The sequence below is a fragment of the Diceros bicornis genome, chromosome 25 (genome assembly GCF_020826845.1).
Source record: "Diceros bicornis minor isolate mBicDic1 chromosome 25, mDicBic1.mat.cur, whole genome shotgun sequence".
Classification (NCBI taxonomy): domain Eukaryota; kingdom Metazoa; phylum Chordata; class Mammalia; order Perissodactyla; family Rhinocerotidae; genus Diceros; species Diceros bicornis.
The window spans coordinates 17723277-17741929 of record NC_080764.1 but is presented as its reverse complement, the minus strand read 5'-3'; the positions used below and the strand labels follow the sequence as shown (position 1 = coordinate 17741929).

At 38.9% G+C, this 18653-nt stretch overlaps 1 protein-coding gene across 2 annotated transcripts in view; it reads left to right on the top strand.

Annotated features, from left to right (window-relative positions):
• Positions 1-18653, top strand: part of POLR3B (RNA polymerase III subunit B) — a 116673-nt gene that overhangs the window by 62769 nt on the left and 35251 nt on the right. For both annotated transcript variants that reach the window (XM_058568509.1, XM_058568510.1), the window contains 4 exons: positions 2850-2977; positions 12318-12527; positions 14920-15078; positions 16716-16833. In XM_058568509.1, coding sequence (XP_058424492.1) covers positions 2850-2977; positions 12318-12527; positions 14920-15078; positions 16716-16833 — 615 coding nt within the window. The remainder of the gene's footprint in view (positions 1-2849; positions 2978-12317; positions 12528-14919; positions 15079-16715; positions 16834-18653) is intronic.

The window sequence follows — 18653 nt, the reverse complement described above, 5'->3', positions numbered from 1 at the left end:
TACAGAGGACTTCAAGTTCCTACACCATCTGCCCACCCGCCTTATGCCATCTCCTACCACTCCTCACTCACTCTGTTTACCACACTGGCCGCTTCAACCCCTCAGGCATGTTTCTGCCTCAGCACCTTGGCGCTGACTGTTCCCTCTGCCTGGAGCCCTCACAGACCTGCGTGGCTCGCCCCTCACCCCTCCAGGTCTTCACTCAGGTGTCACCTTCTCATCGAGTGTTCCTGGCCACCCTGTTCACAGTAGAAACCTCTCCTCCGTCCACCCCTCCCACTGCTTGATTTTTCTGTTGCTTATTACCTTACAGCAAAATCTGTAAAATGTGTATTTTATTGATTTATCTGTGTACTATCTCCTTCCACTAGAAGCTTCACGAAGGCATTTTTCTCCATTTTGTTTACTGCTATAAAGCAATATGACTTATCAGTATCAGAATCACCAAATCACCAAGCTATCCCATACATCAAATTGAATTTATTTTAAAAATAGAAAAAAAATTGGTATTATTTAATTCATACTTATAACAATTTCTAAAATGTAGAAATGCATAAAGTAAAAAGAATGAATCCCCTTCCTTCTCTATTCCACCAAACCCCACACTCCAGAAGTAGCCAATGCTAATTGTTTAATATTATCTCTAATAGGTTTTTTTCTAAGTGAGTACAAATATACATACGTGGTCTCACAACATATTTTCAGTGTCTCGATTTTTAAACTTAACGTTATTATTTCTTAACATTATCATTCTGGACAATTTTCCGTATGAGTGTATGTATATATATTTATATATATAAATATATTATTTTAATTGCTTATTACATAATCGGACGACACATAAATAGTATTAACTTGTCCCCTATTGATGAATATTTAGGTTGTTTCCGATTTTTCCACTGTTGCAAGCAACAGTTTACTTAGTCTTAATTTGAGCTAAATTTGAGGCCATTATGCACAGTGAATAGGAAGTCTCCTATTTCCTGTTCAGGATAGAAACATATGGTAGTTTTACTTTTGAATGATAATATTCTTTTCTGTTTTGTAAAATCAGAACCCATAGTGTTTGGATTTTCAGTAATTATTAGATAATATATAATCTTGTATATGTTGTTGTCATGAAAAAAGAAGAAACTTAGATCTTTACCTTCTTCATTTTCAGTTTACCCTAATCTTTACGTCTGAACAAGTTTTTATTTACATGAGGAATGTCAAATTGGCCAATATTTAAACAAAACAGTACATTTAAAACAAACTGTTTTATTCTAGGCTATAAAATGTCACTATAAGCTGTTTCTCTTTAAAAAAAGAAACAAAGAAAACAAAACCTAGAGCCATTTCCGTCTCTGCTTACAAAGACCTCAAGTGTCTGAAAGGATTGGGGTTCTGCTAGGCCATAAGGTCAAAACTATATTTTTCAAACCAACAACTACATGGAAAGCATCCTCTCTCACCAAACTAGGGACATAATTCAATATACGTGTACTGAAAAAAAGATAGATGGCTAACTGGATAAGTAGGTGGTCTTTTGCCATGTACGTTGCAAATAATTTTCCATGATGAGTTAGGGTATCTTGGAAAACACTTCTTTTTACAGGTACTGTAAACCACTGAAATTATTAAAGTTATGCTTCAGAAACACTTAAGGAAGGAATAGAGAGAGTCAATGGAGACCACAGATCCTGGATGTGATATTGGTTACTTTCAGCAAGACCTAAAAACTGTCTGGCTGCCCTTTCCCATTAAGGTGTCTGAGTTGCTTTATCATTTAGCCAAAACTGAGTTTTCTGCAAAATAATTATGAAAGTAACCAAAATTTTAACACCTACTAGATAAAATCTTACTTTGTATCCAGTATCTATAGCTGAGTTGTGCAATAAAAATGTAATGCAAGCCACCTATATAACTTTAAATTTTCTAGTAGCCACATTAAAAAAGTAAAAAGAAACAGATGAAATTAATTTTAATAATTTTATTTAACCTAATATATCTAAAATATCATGTCAACATATAATCAGTATAAAAATATTGAAATACTTTACTTTTTTTTCCTACTATGTCTTCAAAATCTGGTGTGCACTTATAGCAATCCCAATTTGGATGCTAAATTTTCATCAGGAATTCTTGATCTGATTTCATAACATTTACAGTTGAAAAAGCAGATTCACTAATGTAAGTTATTACAGACATAACTAAAAGGTTTTAGATAATTGAAGTGAATTATTTAAATTTGAGTTTTAAAATGTAGGGTAGTTAAGTAAAATAAAAAATTCAATTCTTCATTCCTACTAATCTAACTTTTCAAGTGCTCAGTAACCACATTTAGCTAGTGGTTACAGTATTAGTCCCCATAGGTCTGTAGTAACTATTCTTAAAGGGGACGTATTCCTCTCTCTAAAATGGTGATACAACTTTTTCATTGACGTAACTTGGAAAGTGAGAAAAAGTAGTCTACTCATCCATGTGCATATTTTTGATACTGCATTTCTATATGCTTAATACAGTACTTATAAGCATTATTATTAATATGTAATAATACTCTATTTTTTATATAGGCATACCATACTATCTCCCTTCTCTTGTATTTCTACAAATAATAAAAGTTTCTATCACTGAAAAAAATAATTTGTTTTATTATAGTTTAAGGCGTGTTTTTATTTTATCTGTTTTACTAGCATCAGATTTTATTGTTATTGAGGTTTTATTATATAAATTTATTGTATATTTTTTATATATAAAGTTATATAAATGTTATCTAGGTCCTAGATAGTAATATTTTTATACCCTTTAAGAGATACTTATTTTAGTACGTGGTGCCTAAGGTGTCTAATTCTTCATGTACTTGGTAGAGATACCACCCACTTGGAGATTGAACCCTTCACTCTTCTCGGCGTTTGTGCGGGCCTGATCCCATACCCTCATCATAACCAGTCCCCGAGAAACACGTATCAGTGTGCCATGGGGAAACAAGCCATGGGTAAGATTTCCTTCTTGAACTTGCTTCCAAATACTTGGGTGTAAGACTTGTATCTCTCTTCTTACCTCACTGGTGTTGCGTGTTTGGCCAGGTCAGGCATTGCCAGCACGTGAGTGTTACCACACTCAGAGGGTTGCCTGTGGAACTCTGCAATGCCTGCAGGTGCCCTGTCATGTCTAACGCTTAAACAAACATGGAGAAAACCTCTCTGAACTTCTTCCCTTGACGAAACAAAAGGTCATATAATAAATGTCACAGAATTATGAGGTGGTAAATATAAAGAGAAAAGCCCTATAAAATGTAAGTTGTTAACCAGGAGAGGTGGAAGAAAGAGCAGGAAAACTCAAGGTTAAGGGAGGAGACGAAAAGGAAACAGAGGTAAAGATGCACAGTGTGTACTAGAGTGTACTTAGTAATTGTCTGAATGATAATCATTGAACCCATTATATCCTTGCAGGTGCTCCTGTAGCTCCTGAAACATCCAATTCATGTCGCACCAATTTATGAATTCATTTTCCTTTCTTCCTTCTCTTTTTCTTCTCTTTCATCCATCCCTTAATTTATCTATCCATCCATCCATAATGTTTATTGAGCATCAACCGTAGATCAGACAGTGGGGCTGGAACCTGAAAATATAGAGATGGGACAGACCCCTGTCCTCAGGGAGTTCACAGTCTAGTGGGAGAGACCAACAAATAAAATGGTAATTCAATATAGTATGATAAATGCTATAGTAGACTGACAGCCAGAATCTGAGGGAGTAAGAGCAGAAAGGTCACTTGAGGTTAGGGAGCAGTTTGCTTCTGAAGACTGGAACTGAACCGAATCTTGAAAGACACTGAGTACTTTTCACAGGTATGGAAATATAAGCAAGCATTACGTGGAAAAGTCTCAGTACTTTGGTGTGACTGTTTAGTAGGATGGGTATAGAGGTGTGCTGGAGAGGTGCCAAATATTAAGGAGTTTGGGTCTTATCTTGAAGGTGATACCGAGAGGATTCCAGGCAAGAAAAAAAAAATTTTGTTTATAAACGTCTTTTGGAATGTTTTTGAAAATCATTTAAATCCTAAGAAATTTAGTTAGTTTTGTTTTCATGTGTATCTATGACATCAGTATGACTTGTCATCTCTGATTCCAAGTAGGATACACGGAGCTTCATAAAGAAACTGTAAAAGGTTTTTGCGTTGCCTGTGGCTAACAACTGAAATGCGCTTAGCTTCTCAGTGACCAGCAATCAGCTGCAACTGACCATAGCTTGACAATTACGGAATCCTGTTTCTCATTACAGATAAAGAGTATATATTTCTTTTCAAGTTTTTATATTGCCCTTTGGTTGGCCATGAAGAAATAAGAAGCATGTTGTCCTGCTACCATTTACCTGAATGATGTAATGCCTGGACAGTTCAGAATAATTCCCAGTGGGAAAATCTAAACAGTGGCTCATCAATTTAGCCTTCCCCATTCATCGTCAGCTGCAGTGTAGGCTGATTTCCTGCTTGTGCTTCTAACTTGCTAACAAGTTGAAATATACAGTACTGAACCCTGTGTGTCATGAAAGGGCTATCACTTACTTCTATTGGGTTTACCAAACCATTTTGTTTCATGATGTGAATCCCGGCTGAAACAATACACCTTTTGTGTAGAACCTTCAGCAGAATTAACGGAAGACTAATCACTTCGTCGCTAATGCCACTCTTTAGTGTGTTTGAAGATTGAAACAGAAAGGGCTGCATCTATCTCCATTTAGTGCATATTTTTTTTTTTTTTAAATAAAGAAGCAACTTGAAAGAAAGAAATAATATTTTTATTTTTGTAACTCCCTCCCCTCCAAAGAAAAAAAGTCTCTATTTTGCGGCCATGGGTATCTGAAACGTTTGGTTAGTTACCACACACAGTTAAGCAGGATCAGTGTGTACAGAAAGCCAATTCAGTGTCTGTAGAGTTCTTTTGTAGTTTTCTGTGTGAAGGTTTTTTTTCTCGTTTTGTTTTGAGTGTCATTTGCAATTCATTGTCTGTGTTTTCTGAGGTTGGTGTATTCAGCTGCTCTGACCCTGGGTCCTGCACATTTAGCTCCTTGGATACAATCCTCTGACGTTACTGCTGACGCTGGGAAGACAAAAGCCACTGAATATCTTAAGTAATAAAAAAAAGGCCTTTGTTACTGTTTGTTATTATAAAACACCTGACTGGAAAGAAAAGCAGTGAGATAAAAGTACATTTAAAGTTGGCACGTAACATGGCCACATTTCTCTTTGGACACTGAAATAGCTGCAGAAGTATTGAGTGAGGTCTATGTGAGAAACCACAAAAGGAGAAAGGCTGGCAGAGGGAGAAACCCACAGTAGAGACCCAGGTCTGTAAAGCAGACCTGGCCCTTTGAGTTGGACTTCTCTGAGTCATTTTAATTCCAGGCAGTCCTGATAGCTGATAACTAAAAGTCACACTATCCCATTTAAACATGAGCCATTGCTGAAGACTATATAGATCTCAGAGTTTCTATGTGGATTTTCTAAAATAATATTTTAGTTGCTGTTCATCCATTAGTCCATGTGGAAAGTGGAAGACAGTAGCCCAGAATTAACTCACTAAATATTGTAGCCAACCTGGAAAATTTGCTCTGTACCTCTCACTACCAATCCCTCCCATTCAACAGAGTGAAGAAATGAGGAAAAGACCTTTTCTGTCTCTATGAAGGAGACCAAGACTAGCACAAACCACAGAGACTGAAAGTCTTACCTTGTATGTAAGAGAGAGCTGACTTTCCAACATGAAACACCAGCAGAGGGTGTTTCTTAAATCTAAGGCTCTTTAAGTTATTAATGAAGTTCAGGTTTCCACACAGCGTCTTACTGTGCTGCTGAGAAACACCTCCCTTCCGTGGATGTGGCTCTGTCTGTTGTGACGTGGTTCAGAGCAAGAAGTCGGGTAGCTGTGTGTGGAAATGGCGAGGTCTCCAGGTCCCTCAGGCTACAAGGAAAGGCCGTATGTTGGAGCTGCATTGTGCCCACTCTGGCACCGGACGCCAAGTTCACATGAGTCACATTTTCATATCCTGCCCATTTTATTAGTTGGCAGTCCTCTAGTGGAACACTTTCTCCTGTTTAAAAGGATTTTAGTCAGTGTCAACTCAGTTAATGAATATGCATCACATACCTCCCCTGCCCCGGCTTCTCACCACCCCTTCCCCCTTCAGCTCCAAATTGCTGGGACTTTTTCTTTTCATTTAACTCAGGAACTAATGCAGCTTCAGTTTTTGTTTTCAATAGATTCTATTCCTAAGCTGATAGTTCCTTCTCTTGTATTCCCCACTTTACAGTAGGATGGGATATGCTAGAAATAGGCTGGAGACTTTTGAGATATTTAAAACATATGACATACAAAGATCCTCATAAAATTTTGTTTCATTCTATATCTCCTCCTCCCCCACTTTCTGTATGAATTTTTTTTTTTAAGAATATTTATTCTTTATCCATTTGGGGGTACAAAATGAAAAGATGTCTTGGCCAAACTATCCCTGGCAATTCTTTTTTAGAATTCTGTTATTGTTTCAAAAAAAAATTAAGATCATTGTAGCTTTTTTAGATAGAAGCTTATGTGACATTTCCTGAGACTAGCAGGTTAATAATGAATACTTATGGATGTAAAATTAAACTACAGTTCAGTATGTAGGGTTAGAGTTGGAGGTAGGATGGGTGACATTGCAGGATGATGGGGTGTATATTTTTATTATTACTAGTATTGTTAATATTAGTCATAATGAATGTTGCTACTTCTTCAACACCCAAATGATTTACATACATTTCTTCTTTTAGTCATAATAATAATCCTGTCAGATATAATACATACCTTTTTTGTTTATGACAAAGAAACTGAATCCCAGTTTGGCTGAGTAACTTATTTTTTTTTTTTAATAATTTTATTTATTTATTTTCCCCCCCAAAGCCCCAGTAGATAGTTGTATGTCATAGCTGCACATCCTTCTAGTTGCTGTATGTGGGACGCGGCCTCAGCATGGCCGGAGAAGCGGTGCATCGGTGCGCGCCCGGGGTCCAAACCCAGGCCGCCAGTAGCGGAGCGCACGCACTTAACCGCTAAGCCACGGGGCCACCCCTGGCTAAGTAACTTATGAAGGGTTCCGTTATGTCTTCTATGCAATGCTATCTATAAAACTTACTAAAATTCTTCTCAACTGAAGCTAACTTCTTTCCTCACTTTTTCCTGTTTACTGTGTGTCCCCATTAAGGTGCCTACCCTGCTAAACTGTAGATTATAAGCTCCTTGAGGACAAGGACTCTGTCTGTTATTTATTACTGTGTCCCTTGTGCCAGCGTAGTGCCAGCTTAGTAGGCGGAGTATATTAAGTACTTTATAAATGTTTCAACAGTGAATGAGTGAATCTCGGAGCACATTAAAATTAAGAAATCAGGTGCAGATTTTTTAAGAGAACCTTTGAAACAAAGAACTAAGTTGGAAGGCTTATACAACCTAATTTTAAGACTTACTGTAAAGCCACAGTAATGAAGACAGTATACTGACATAAAGGTAGACAATATAGATCAATGGAACAGAATCAAGAATCCAGAAATAGACCCACATATTTATGGGTAGTTGCTTGTCAATGTGTCAGGACAAATCAGGGGAAAGGAAAATCTTTTCAACAAAATAAAATATCTGTATGTTGATCTATATAGAAAAAAAATGAACATCAAGTCCTACCTCATGCCATACAAAAAATTAACACAAAATGGATCATAGCCCTAAATGTAAGAGTTAAAACCATAAAACTTATAGAAGGAAACATAGGCAGAAATCTTCGTGACCTTGAATGATCTAAGATTTCTTAGAACACAAAAAGCACAAACTTTATAGTTTAATAAATTGGACTTTCTCAAAATTAAACTTTTGCTCTTTGATAGACACTGTTAAGAATATGAAGACATTGTTAAGCCACAGAATGGGAGAAAGTATTTGCAATACAGTTGTTCCTCGCTATCCATGGGAGATTGGTTCTAGGACCCTACGCAGATACCACAATCCTCGGATGCTTAAGTCCCTTATATAAAACGGAGTAGTATTTGCATATAATCTATGCATATCCTCCTGTATACTTTGTCATCTCTAGATTACTTGTAATACCTAATACAATGTAAATCCTGTGTAAATAGTTGTTATACTGTATTGTTTAGGGAATGACGACAAGAAAAAAAAGTCTGTACGTGTTCAGTACAGACGCAGCCATCATAGGCCTTTTGCTCTGCGCTTGGTGGAATCGGGGGACGTGGAACCTGTGGATATGGAGGGCCAGCTGTACATATATGTGAGAAAAGATTTGTGTTTAGTATATCTGAAGAACTCTTCAATGATAAGGCAACTCAGTTAAAAGATGGGGAAAAACAAAACAAAAACCAGACACTTCACAAAGAGTAGTAGGAAGGACCAATGAGCTCATGAAAATATGTTCAGCATTCTTAGTCGTCAGGTAAATGTAAATTAAAACTGTGAGATAGCACTGCACGCTCATTAGAACCACTAAAATGAAAACAACTGACAGACTAAGTGTTGGTAAGGATTTGGAGCAACCAAAATGCTCATACGCTGTTGGTGAGAATGTAAAATGGTATAATCACTTTGGACAATTCTTAAGCAGTTTCTTTTTTTTTTTTTAGTTTTTATTATACTTACAGAGCTTAGAACACTTTCATCATTTTTTTGTGTGTGAGGAAGATCAGCCCTGAGCTAATATCCATGCTAATCCTCCTCTTTTTGCTGAGGAAGACCGGCTCTGAGCTAACATCTATTGCCAATCCTCCTCCTTTTTTTCCCCAAAGCTCCAGTAGATAGTTGTATGTCATAGCTGCACGTCCTTCTAGTTGCTGTACATGGGACGCGGCCTCAGCATGGCGAGAGAAGCGGTGCGTCGGTGCGCGCCCGGGGTCCGAACCCAGGCCACCAGTAGCGGAGCACGTGCACTTAACCGCTAAGCCACGGGGCCGGCCCTTAAGCAGTTTCTTAAAGTTAACTATAGCCTTACCAAACCACCCAGAAATTCCACTCCTATGTATTTACCCAAGAGAAATGAACACACAAAAGTCTTGTGAGTGAACGTTCATGGCACCTTTATTCACAGTAGCCCCAAGCTGGCAACAACCCAAATATTCATCAAAAGGTGAATGGATAAGCAAAATATATGTTCATGCAATGGAATACTACACAGCAATAAAAAAGGAATGACTATTATACACACAACCACATGGATGAATCTCAGAATCATTTTGCTAAATGAAAGAAGCAGCACAAGAGTGTACATACATACATTTATATGAAATTCTAGAAAATGCAAACTAATCTGTATTGATAAAAAAATAGATCAGTGGTTGCTTAACTTGGGACCAGAGACAAAGGGAGGGATCTCTTGGGAGTGTTGGAAATGTTCTGGATCTTGATTGTGGTGGTGGTTTCACAGATGTATATCTCTGTCAGAACTCATCAATTTGCACACTTTAAATGAATGAAGTTTATTATATTCAATAATGTTGATTAAATAAAAAGCAATTGGGCAAAGGAAGACAAAAATAGTTAAATGCGTAAAACTTCATTTTTTTAGTATACATTTTCTAAGCTGTGTGCATCCTTATTAACCTTTCTTCCTCCCACTTTAAAATAAAAAACTTCTTCACGGGGACAACCTGGTGGTGTATCGGTCAGGTGCACGCACTCCGCTTCAGCGGCCCGAGGGTTCGCAGGTTCAGATCCCTGGTGCGCACTGATGCACCACTTGTCAAGCCTTGCTGTGGTGGCATCCCATATAAAGTAGAGGAAGATGGGCACTGATGTTAGCCCGGGTCCGATCTTCCTCAGCAAAAAAGAGGAGGATTGGCCTCAGATGTTAGCTCAGGGCTGATCTTCCTCACACACACACACACACAAAACGCTTCTTCACTATTTTAACCTACATTTACATATCTTGCTATGCCAACTGACTTCTTAAGAAAGTTATGATCAAGACTATATGACTTTGTAAGAAAGATTATGTCCTGGGTAGTAAGAAAATGAAATCATTGGAGACTATAGTTATAGCAAAATGGGGCAGTAGAAGGAGAATTTAGCTTATAGATATTCTCATTGTGTTATTATATATATGCAATGCCCTTTTTAAGGAAGCAGAAAATAGTAATAGAGGCATCCTAGTTTGAACATGTGGTTCACCAAGGCTAGTCTTATAATTTAATTTCTGCGTAACATTTTCTCAAAAAAAGCTTGCTTACTGGCAAAATAGCTAGTCATTCATTTATAATTTTTATAAAAATTATGGAGTTTGATGGCATTTTGAAGCTTTATAATATAGAAGTCATAGTTAGATATAAATCATGTTTTAACCTATACATCCATAGTCAGTGCTGCTAAAAATATACATGTATACTCCTACAAGTTCTTTAAAAAGTCTTTAAAGAAAAATTTCTAAGGCGATCATAAGCGCTGAACAGTTGCTAAGCCATTTTGCTGTTCATCCATTCAATGGTCAGTTGTATGTTACGAGAATTATGTTCTGGGCCTGGTAGCACAATTTATGGCAGGATCCAATCTCTTTCACCGTTGTTCAGAGTTGCAGCCATTTTTGCTTCCCTGCTGCATAATAGTGCTTGTCTGAGGTTTCAGAAGGCAAGTTTGGCAGCCTCGTGGGACATTGCCTGAACCTTTGTCTCAAGCTGGGTAAGGTATACAATTGGAGCTGAAATCTTAACATAAATTCTAGATGATTTTGTGTAAAAGGACAAACTTATTGTCAGTGAACTTTACCACGATCCAAGCAGCAGTGGCTTTATTGCTAAAACAGTAAGTGATGTATTACCAGGTGTCCTGCCCAGTTTATTAGTTGGCACTAAAATAACACAAATTAATTGGCAATTTATGGTGTAAACTCGACCAAAAGTTCATGAAATTCACTTTAGCTAATTCAGCTGAATCTTGACAAATTTTCTAGAGATTTCAGCACAAATGTATACTGTCATAAAAAATATAATGTGATTCTTCAATTTTATGTACTTGACGTTTATTGATGTCTGTAGTGAGCCCAGCACTGTAATAGGTGCTCGTTTCTTTAGTTCCCTACAGATTTCATTATTTCTTCCAAGAGTAGTTGTCAAGGAATACCATATCACTTTTGCTGCCTGAATAGGTTACTTTCATGCCTGGCTTGAAATCCGTTGATGTCATAGTATGAGTACAGAGAAAAAGGTAAAGGAAATAAATATTGAGTTTTGATGTTTGTTCTCCTTGGACCTTAACTCCATTAAAGGACAGATGGGCATCCTGGGGCGTGTGGGTACTGTGGATGCATCACTATGGAAGTGTGTGCAAGAGGGAGACTTAAAGCTGCCTTCTTAGCCATTGGGGGGCAAAGGAAAAAGACCTGGAGAAGTTCAAGAGGCTCAGCAGTTGGGCAAACGTGAGTTTCCTGGTTTTAAGGTCTCTGCATGGGAGCCACTGTGTGTGCACCAGCCCAGGAGAGAGAGAGCCTTTTTTCGGGCAGGTCCCTGAACTCTGATGAACCCCTCTGGGGGAAGGGGAGAAGGGGGGACATTCTGATTTCCCTTTTAGTTGACAGTAATACTCTTCTGAGGTCCAATCAGGTGAAAAGGCTGATTGCTAAGGCGGGAGAAGCCCAGCCCTGATTGGGCAGGGCCCTGGGTTCCTTAGGGGAAGGGACCATGCCTTTCCCCATCTCATCTCCAGTGTTGGGCAGAGTAGGTGTTTATCAACTGCTTCACAGATGAATAGTTAAGCAAATGAATAAATCCACCCTGCTCTGCTTTCACTTTCCTCTTCTTTATTCTGTTCCATCCCTTTCCTCCTCCTTTCTCTTTCATTTAGAGCTTTTGTAATTGTTGATTTCTCTTTATGAAATCTGTTTGTCATACTGTTTAAGCTCCTTGCCTGTCAGCACTGGGTATTGTTCTCCAATTACCTTCCCCCAGCAACTGGAAATGTGCCTGGAACATAGCAGAACCAAATACAGAATTGTTGACTTACTTGTGGAGTTAACCAATGGAGACTAAAATTCCTCAAATGGGATCAATCGTATAAATCCAAAAAGTTGAAGTTATTTAGATTAGTATACCTTGAGTGTGAGTTTTCTTTTTTGTAGGATTTTTAATATTACCAAGAAAAATTGTTCTTAAAAGTTGTTAGCTCCTATGAGGGTATTGCTTTTGGAATGTTTGACCTGAAGATTTTCTTTATTTTCATTAGTGGATTTAGTGTGTTTATGTCCGTATTCATTGCTACCTAATTACTTCACATAATAGAATGTTGCGTTTTGTTTTCTCCAATATCAATGAAGGTACCATTGGATACAACCAGCGGAACAGAATTGATACTCTCATGTATCTACTAGCGTATCCACAAAAACCCATGGTTAAAACAAAGACCATTGAGTTGATAGAATTTGAGAAACTGCCAGCTGGACAGAACGCGACAGTTGCCGTGATGAGTTATAGTGGCTATGATATTGAAGATGCCCTTGTTTTAAACAAGGCTTCCTTGGACAGAGGTAAGGGAATTTTCAAAGCTCTAACACCAAAGGTGCTTTGTGCAGAATTCGATATAGGGATGATCAATGTAAAAATCACTTGATGTCACAACGTTAATGTCAGTTTCAAGTGATTTGAATTTTATAATATACAAATAGGAGACAGTTGTATTTTGGTGTTGACCTTTTTTTAATGAATACTATATATAGGTAATTCATTAAGTGTATCACTGAGGAATCTTTTTTTTTCTTTGTTATTTTACTTTATTGGCGACTTGAGACAATGCCTCAACAGAAAACATGTAAGAATTTGTTTATTTTCTAGCAGCAATTACAATAAATGAAATATATTTTTTGAATACATCTAGTTATATATTCAACAACAAACTTGTTTGAGAGGGCAGTAGCAATATTTATATGTCAAAGGCTAATTTTTTAATTGTATGTCTCAACCCCATAATGTTATACCTTTTTGTTAAGAAAATGATAAAAGTTAAAAATACACCTACGCAAACCCTGACTTATAAGTGTTTAATCCTTTCTTGCTCAGTTTTTTGACAGTTTCCTTTTGCAAGTCACCACTCCGCGGTTTGTTAGCCATCACCTGATCTAAAGCCTGACTTCTCTCCTCATAATTTGTTCTCTTTTTCCTCCCTGGCATACCCACTCTGCCTCCCCTTCACTCTTTGTAGTTGCTAGGCAGCCGTAATAGTACTCCTAGACATGTGTCTTTGGCATTAATGTTGGCTGCACTTAATTTATGCCTCTTTTTTTCCTCCAAATGACAACAGCCATGCTTTAAAACTAGATGTTTTCCTTTCTGATTAACTGGTAACGTTTATGTGGAAATCTGAAGACTTTGTGATATCTGTCAGAAACTCCGCAACACAATTTAATGATCTGAGTTTACTGTCCTCCAGCTTTTAAGCTACCACCTGTAAATAAAATGTCCATTTACACTTAGAAAAACCCTTCTTGATTTCATGCCGTTCAGATTCACACTGCACTCCAGCACGTTTCCGTTAATGGCCATTGTATGAAATTTCAAGATCATGTAATGTTTCCAAAGCAGCTGGCTCTCTGAGCCGAGTTTATTATGGCCATACACAATTTACTAGGAGCCACAATGACTAAGACCTTTCTCGAAGATGCACAAACATCTTCATCTACCATCCAATTGTAGAAATTTGTTGTTTCATCACACAGTCACCTTCATATTTAAAAACTTAGATTAGAGCACTGAGATTTCACTTAGAGAGCCACATTTCCCTGATTGATTTTCTAAACTCACATTCTTAGATTTCTTGAAAGAGTTCTGCTTTTGGTGGAGAATCGTTAAGTGAAGGATTTTACAGCCGTGCATTTATTTCATCAGTAATAGTTGGCATTTAATCCTTAGACATTTTCCTATTTAAGTGAACTCTGACATGGCTCAGTGTATCCTGGGGAGATTAGAGAGAGAATCCAGTTTACAATAATTGCTTGGCCAAAGGGGAAAAAAGAAAGAAATGTAGCCACAGAATCTTGGGAAATGATATTTAGTGTTGAACGATTGACAGCTCTTTTGGGCAACTCTACAACTGGTAATTCTTTTTGTGGGATTCAGTGATTGAGTTTTTTGCTCCATCTAAAGGTTTGTTTATTTTGCTTATTTTTCTTAATGTTTCCATTGTTAGTTGGTCTCAGGACTTTTCCCTCATCCACTAGATAAATGTGATCTAAAAATGATCAAAGTAAACTCTAGTCTTCAGGGTAGAGGTGAACTCTTTCTCTCATTGAAATTATTTGATTACTTCTTATTTTCATTCTCTCTCATCTCTGGAGAAAAATTAATTTGTTTACTTGTTTGGGACTTCCTCTGAATGCCAAAATCAGGAAAAGGAAAGCTTTCCGGAGAAGGATAGCAGAAGTTATGCACCAGAAGGGTATGTAGGAAGAATCCTGGCTGATCAGTGGACTTGGTCTGTCTCAGCTCTGCCACCACCTTGCTGGGTGACCTTGGCCACTGAATTTCTCTGGACCTCACTCGTAGCACCTGTAAGATAGAGGAGTTAAGACAGGTGATCTCTGAGGCCCTTTCCCATTCTCACATTCTGTGGCTCTGTGCTCTGAAAGAATCACAGTGACACTCAGATTTCTCTCATGTTCCTCCAACATGACTGGGTACATTCCATGCTAGAGAATGGTTGTAGAGATTCCAGTGTTATATACACACTGCAGTAGGTAGGAGAGAAGCCCTAAGCCAGTTCTTCAGATTATCAGATTGTTATTTGGTTTGGCCAGTCCCAGATTACCCAAATGTAGAGCAGTTTTGGGTTATTTGTGGGGATGGGTTGTTGAATAACACAGATCTGTGTTTTCTCATAGTTTTATATTACTGGTGGTTCTGATACCCATTTTGGTTTCATTTTAGGCTTTGGGCGTTGCCTTGTATATAAAAATGCTAAATGTACGTTGAAACGATACACTAATCAGACTTTTGATAAAGTGATGGGGCCGATGTTGGATGCTGCTACAAGGAAACCCATCTGGCGACACGAAATTTTAGATGCAGATGGTATTTGTTCTCCAGGTAAAAGACTTTAAAAACAAATTTTAAATGTATACTTTTTGAAATTATGAAAGCTATTCAACAATATTTCTGAATATTTGGTAAACAGGGCAGAAAAAAATAACCTATAAAACCACTGTCCTGACTCAACCAGTGTGGTCATCATTTTTGATGAATTTCCTTCCAGTCTGTTTTTCTATGCATATGTTTTTACATAGCATTAGTCTATTCTAGTTATAATTTTGAATCATAGGAAGCCACTTTAAGGAAATATTTAGAATTAAGGTTATGTCCCTGCATCTACACTGGTATTTCATTATTTGTGCATTTAGCTTACAGACTGACTTTCGATTCTTCTTCCCCCAGAACGTGTGACTCCATTGTAATTATAAACTTGTAATGAATTTTGTTGATGCATCCCACAGCCCCTGCCCTGTGATTCTTGTAGGCTAGTGTGGGAGACTAACATTAATCAAAGGATCACACACAAACGTATATCAGCTTATAGCCAAGTTAAGGAAGCATATATGGAGTGATGAGGCCATTTTTTAGCAAGAGGATTTGACCTAGTCAGGAAGATCGGGACAGCCTTCCTCAAGGAAGTGGGCTGAGATCTGAAGGATAAGTGGAATTAACTAATGAAGATGGGAGGGGAGTGTGTTCTAAGCAGTGGAAAGGGCTTGTGCAAGCCTGATATTTAAAGAAGGCCAGTATGGCTAAAACAAGAGAGTACAGGGGAGCATGGTGATCATGAATCTAGAGAGAGGGGAGGGTGGGGCAGGAGCCAGACACCAGGCCTTGCAGCCATGTTACTATTTTCATTATGATGCTAAAAGCAATGATACAATCAGATATGCATTTTGAAATGATCATTCCGACTACACTGTGGAGAAAAAAGTAGAAGGGAGCCAAAATAGAGGGGGACCAACTGGGAGCTCTCGCTGGAGACCAGGAGACAGGAGCCATGGTGAGGTGGAGAGAAGGGCTGAGTTGGGGAGGTCATTGGGAGGGGAAATGCACATGACCTTGTCACAGACGGTGCACGGGTGGTGAGCGCTGCATCCGCTGTGGCGCCCTGAGCCACAGGGTGCACGGCTTGCCCTCCTCTTGCTGCCTTTGCTTCTTGGAGAATTTCTCTCACTTTTAACCAGGGTCGTGTGGCTGGGAAAATAAGTGCTGTGACAGTACTATAGCAGTTGGTCTTGGAGCTTACCATAAAAAGATGCAAAACACAGGAGAGAATAGCAGGAAAAACCAAAGAAATATTTTGATTTCCTCATTACCTAAGTGAAATTGGTGGTGACTTATTACTGGTTGAAATAACTGTTAATAAAAATAAGTGGCGCAAACCTATTCCAACACCCTAAGAGATGTATAAAGTTGCTACCTACTGACATGACATTTCTCTTGTTCGTGTGGTCCCCTAAATCAGTCCTAATTTTATACACACTGTGATCTTAAGCTATGATTTTTTCATATGGGCTTGCAAAATTGCAGACGAGCCCTGTTGAACTCTAGCTTCTGCTGTATGGACTCATTTTTTTCTTCCATGTCTGGATGTCATGGACCAAATCTAATCACATGGTTTTATGCCCCAGTAAGCTTTGCGTTCCACGCTGGTGATAACGACGTGTCTAACAGCCTGCTCTCTTCCTTAGGAGAGAAAGTAGAAAACAAGCAGGTGCTTGTGAACAAGTCCATGCCCACGGTGACACAGATTCCTCTGGAGGGAAGTAACGTGCCGCAGCAGCCACAGTACAAAGATGTGCCCGTCACGTAGGTATCGCTTGTGCCTTGGAAATTTATAGAAAGATTCAAAAAAAAGAAGAAATACAGGAAATTAGAAGTTAGCTCTTGGAGGGTTAGAGAACTGTAAATGGCACTTTGGGGTGCTAATACTTGTCACGAAGACAGCATGGCATAGAAGATAAAACTGGGCTGTGGAGTTGCTTAGACCTCCTAACCTGGGTTTGAGTTGTGGGCCCAATAGGCGGAGGCTCCAGGGAGAGGAACAGCAAGATGAAGGGCACGTGGGCATAAAATTGCCTCGGTTTGGAGGACCAGCACAGCTTGCTGGGGCTAGGCTGTGGAGTAGTTGGGAATTCATTCCTTAGAGGGTGATGCGATCCGATTTGTGTTGTAAAAAAATAAAATAAAACACCCTGGCCACAGTGTGGCATCACCGATACCCTAGATTATACCTGCGTTTTAGTACTGGTGGTGTTGTGTGTTACCTTACAGAGATAAAGCACTTAAACTCTGTTGGCCTCAGTTTTTTCATCTGTACAATGAAAGAGTTATACCCATTAATCTGCAAGTTTCCCCTGGGCTCTAAAATCTAATGAAATACAAAACTTAGTGAGATGAGCCATGAGCCAATGAGAGCAACCGCACTGTGATATAAAGACAGAACAAGAAGTTACAAGACGTTTAATGCAGCCAAAGTGAACTAAGTTAACAAAGTTCCTGAGGTGGGGGGTGACATAGGAGAACTGAATTCCTGGGCTGTGAAAGGGGGTGTAACAAATCCGTTCAACACACAGTTGTTGAGGCCTGTTCTGTGCCAGGGATATAGAGCTGAAATAAACCACAAGCTTTGCCTTCAAAGGGTCACATCCAGTTGGCAAAGACCTACACAAAACATAAGTGCAGTAAATACCGTGATCATAATAGCTTAATTGAGAATTTTCACTGTACCAGTTACTGTCCTGAGCATTTTACATGTGTCAGCTCAGTTAATCCTACCACCCATGAGCTAGGTCCTCTTAGTAGCCTGGTTTGAAAGACATGAAAACTGAGGCACAGAGAGGTTAAGTAATTTGCCAGCTGCGAATGGCAGAGCCGGGATTTGAACTCACGCAGTCTAGCTTCAGAGCCCCACTCTTGACCACTGTGCTAAATGCGGTAGAATCGTGGGTGCCGTGGATTTGTCTCTCGAGTGGGAGCACAGAGGAGAAAATGGACCGTTCACTGGGGGAGGGGTCAGGTCCTTTGCACTGGGTCCCACAAAACGAAATGCTATTTTAGCATTGCAAAGGTGGTTGTGCTTGGGTTTCTTCCTGTCCTGAAGGAGGATATCTCTTTTCCTGTTCAAAGCTTGTGCCTCCTCCTCCTGAGTTCTTTATTTCGTCCACTCTTTCAGGGACCTCACTCTGTCATTTTCTCTTCTATCTTCCCAATATTTTCAACCTGTTTTCTATTGAATCCTTCCCCGCAGGCTAGAAAATGTGCTCAAATATTTCTTTTCTTTAAAAGAAAATAAAACCTTTCTCTGCACTTCATGTTCCTTTCTAGCTACCACTCTACTCTTCTTCCTTTTGCCACAAAGCTCCTCGGAAGAGTGGTCTGTAATCGGCTTCTTCCTCACCCTCTATGTGCTCCCTGAGCTCCCTGAACCTCTGCAGCGTCCTACCTCTCCATCCACCAAAACGGCTCTGGAAGAGATCACCAAAGACAGCCTATTCATTCATTTCACTCAAGAAAGACTTTTTTGAACACTTACAATATGGCAGGAACTGTTCTAGTGCACGGGATTGGGCAGTGAACAAAATGAGCAGAAACTCCACCCTAGTGGAGCTCACAGCCCAGTGAGGAAA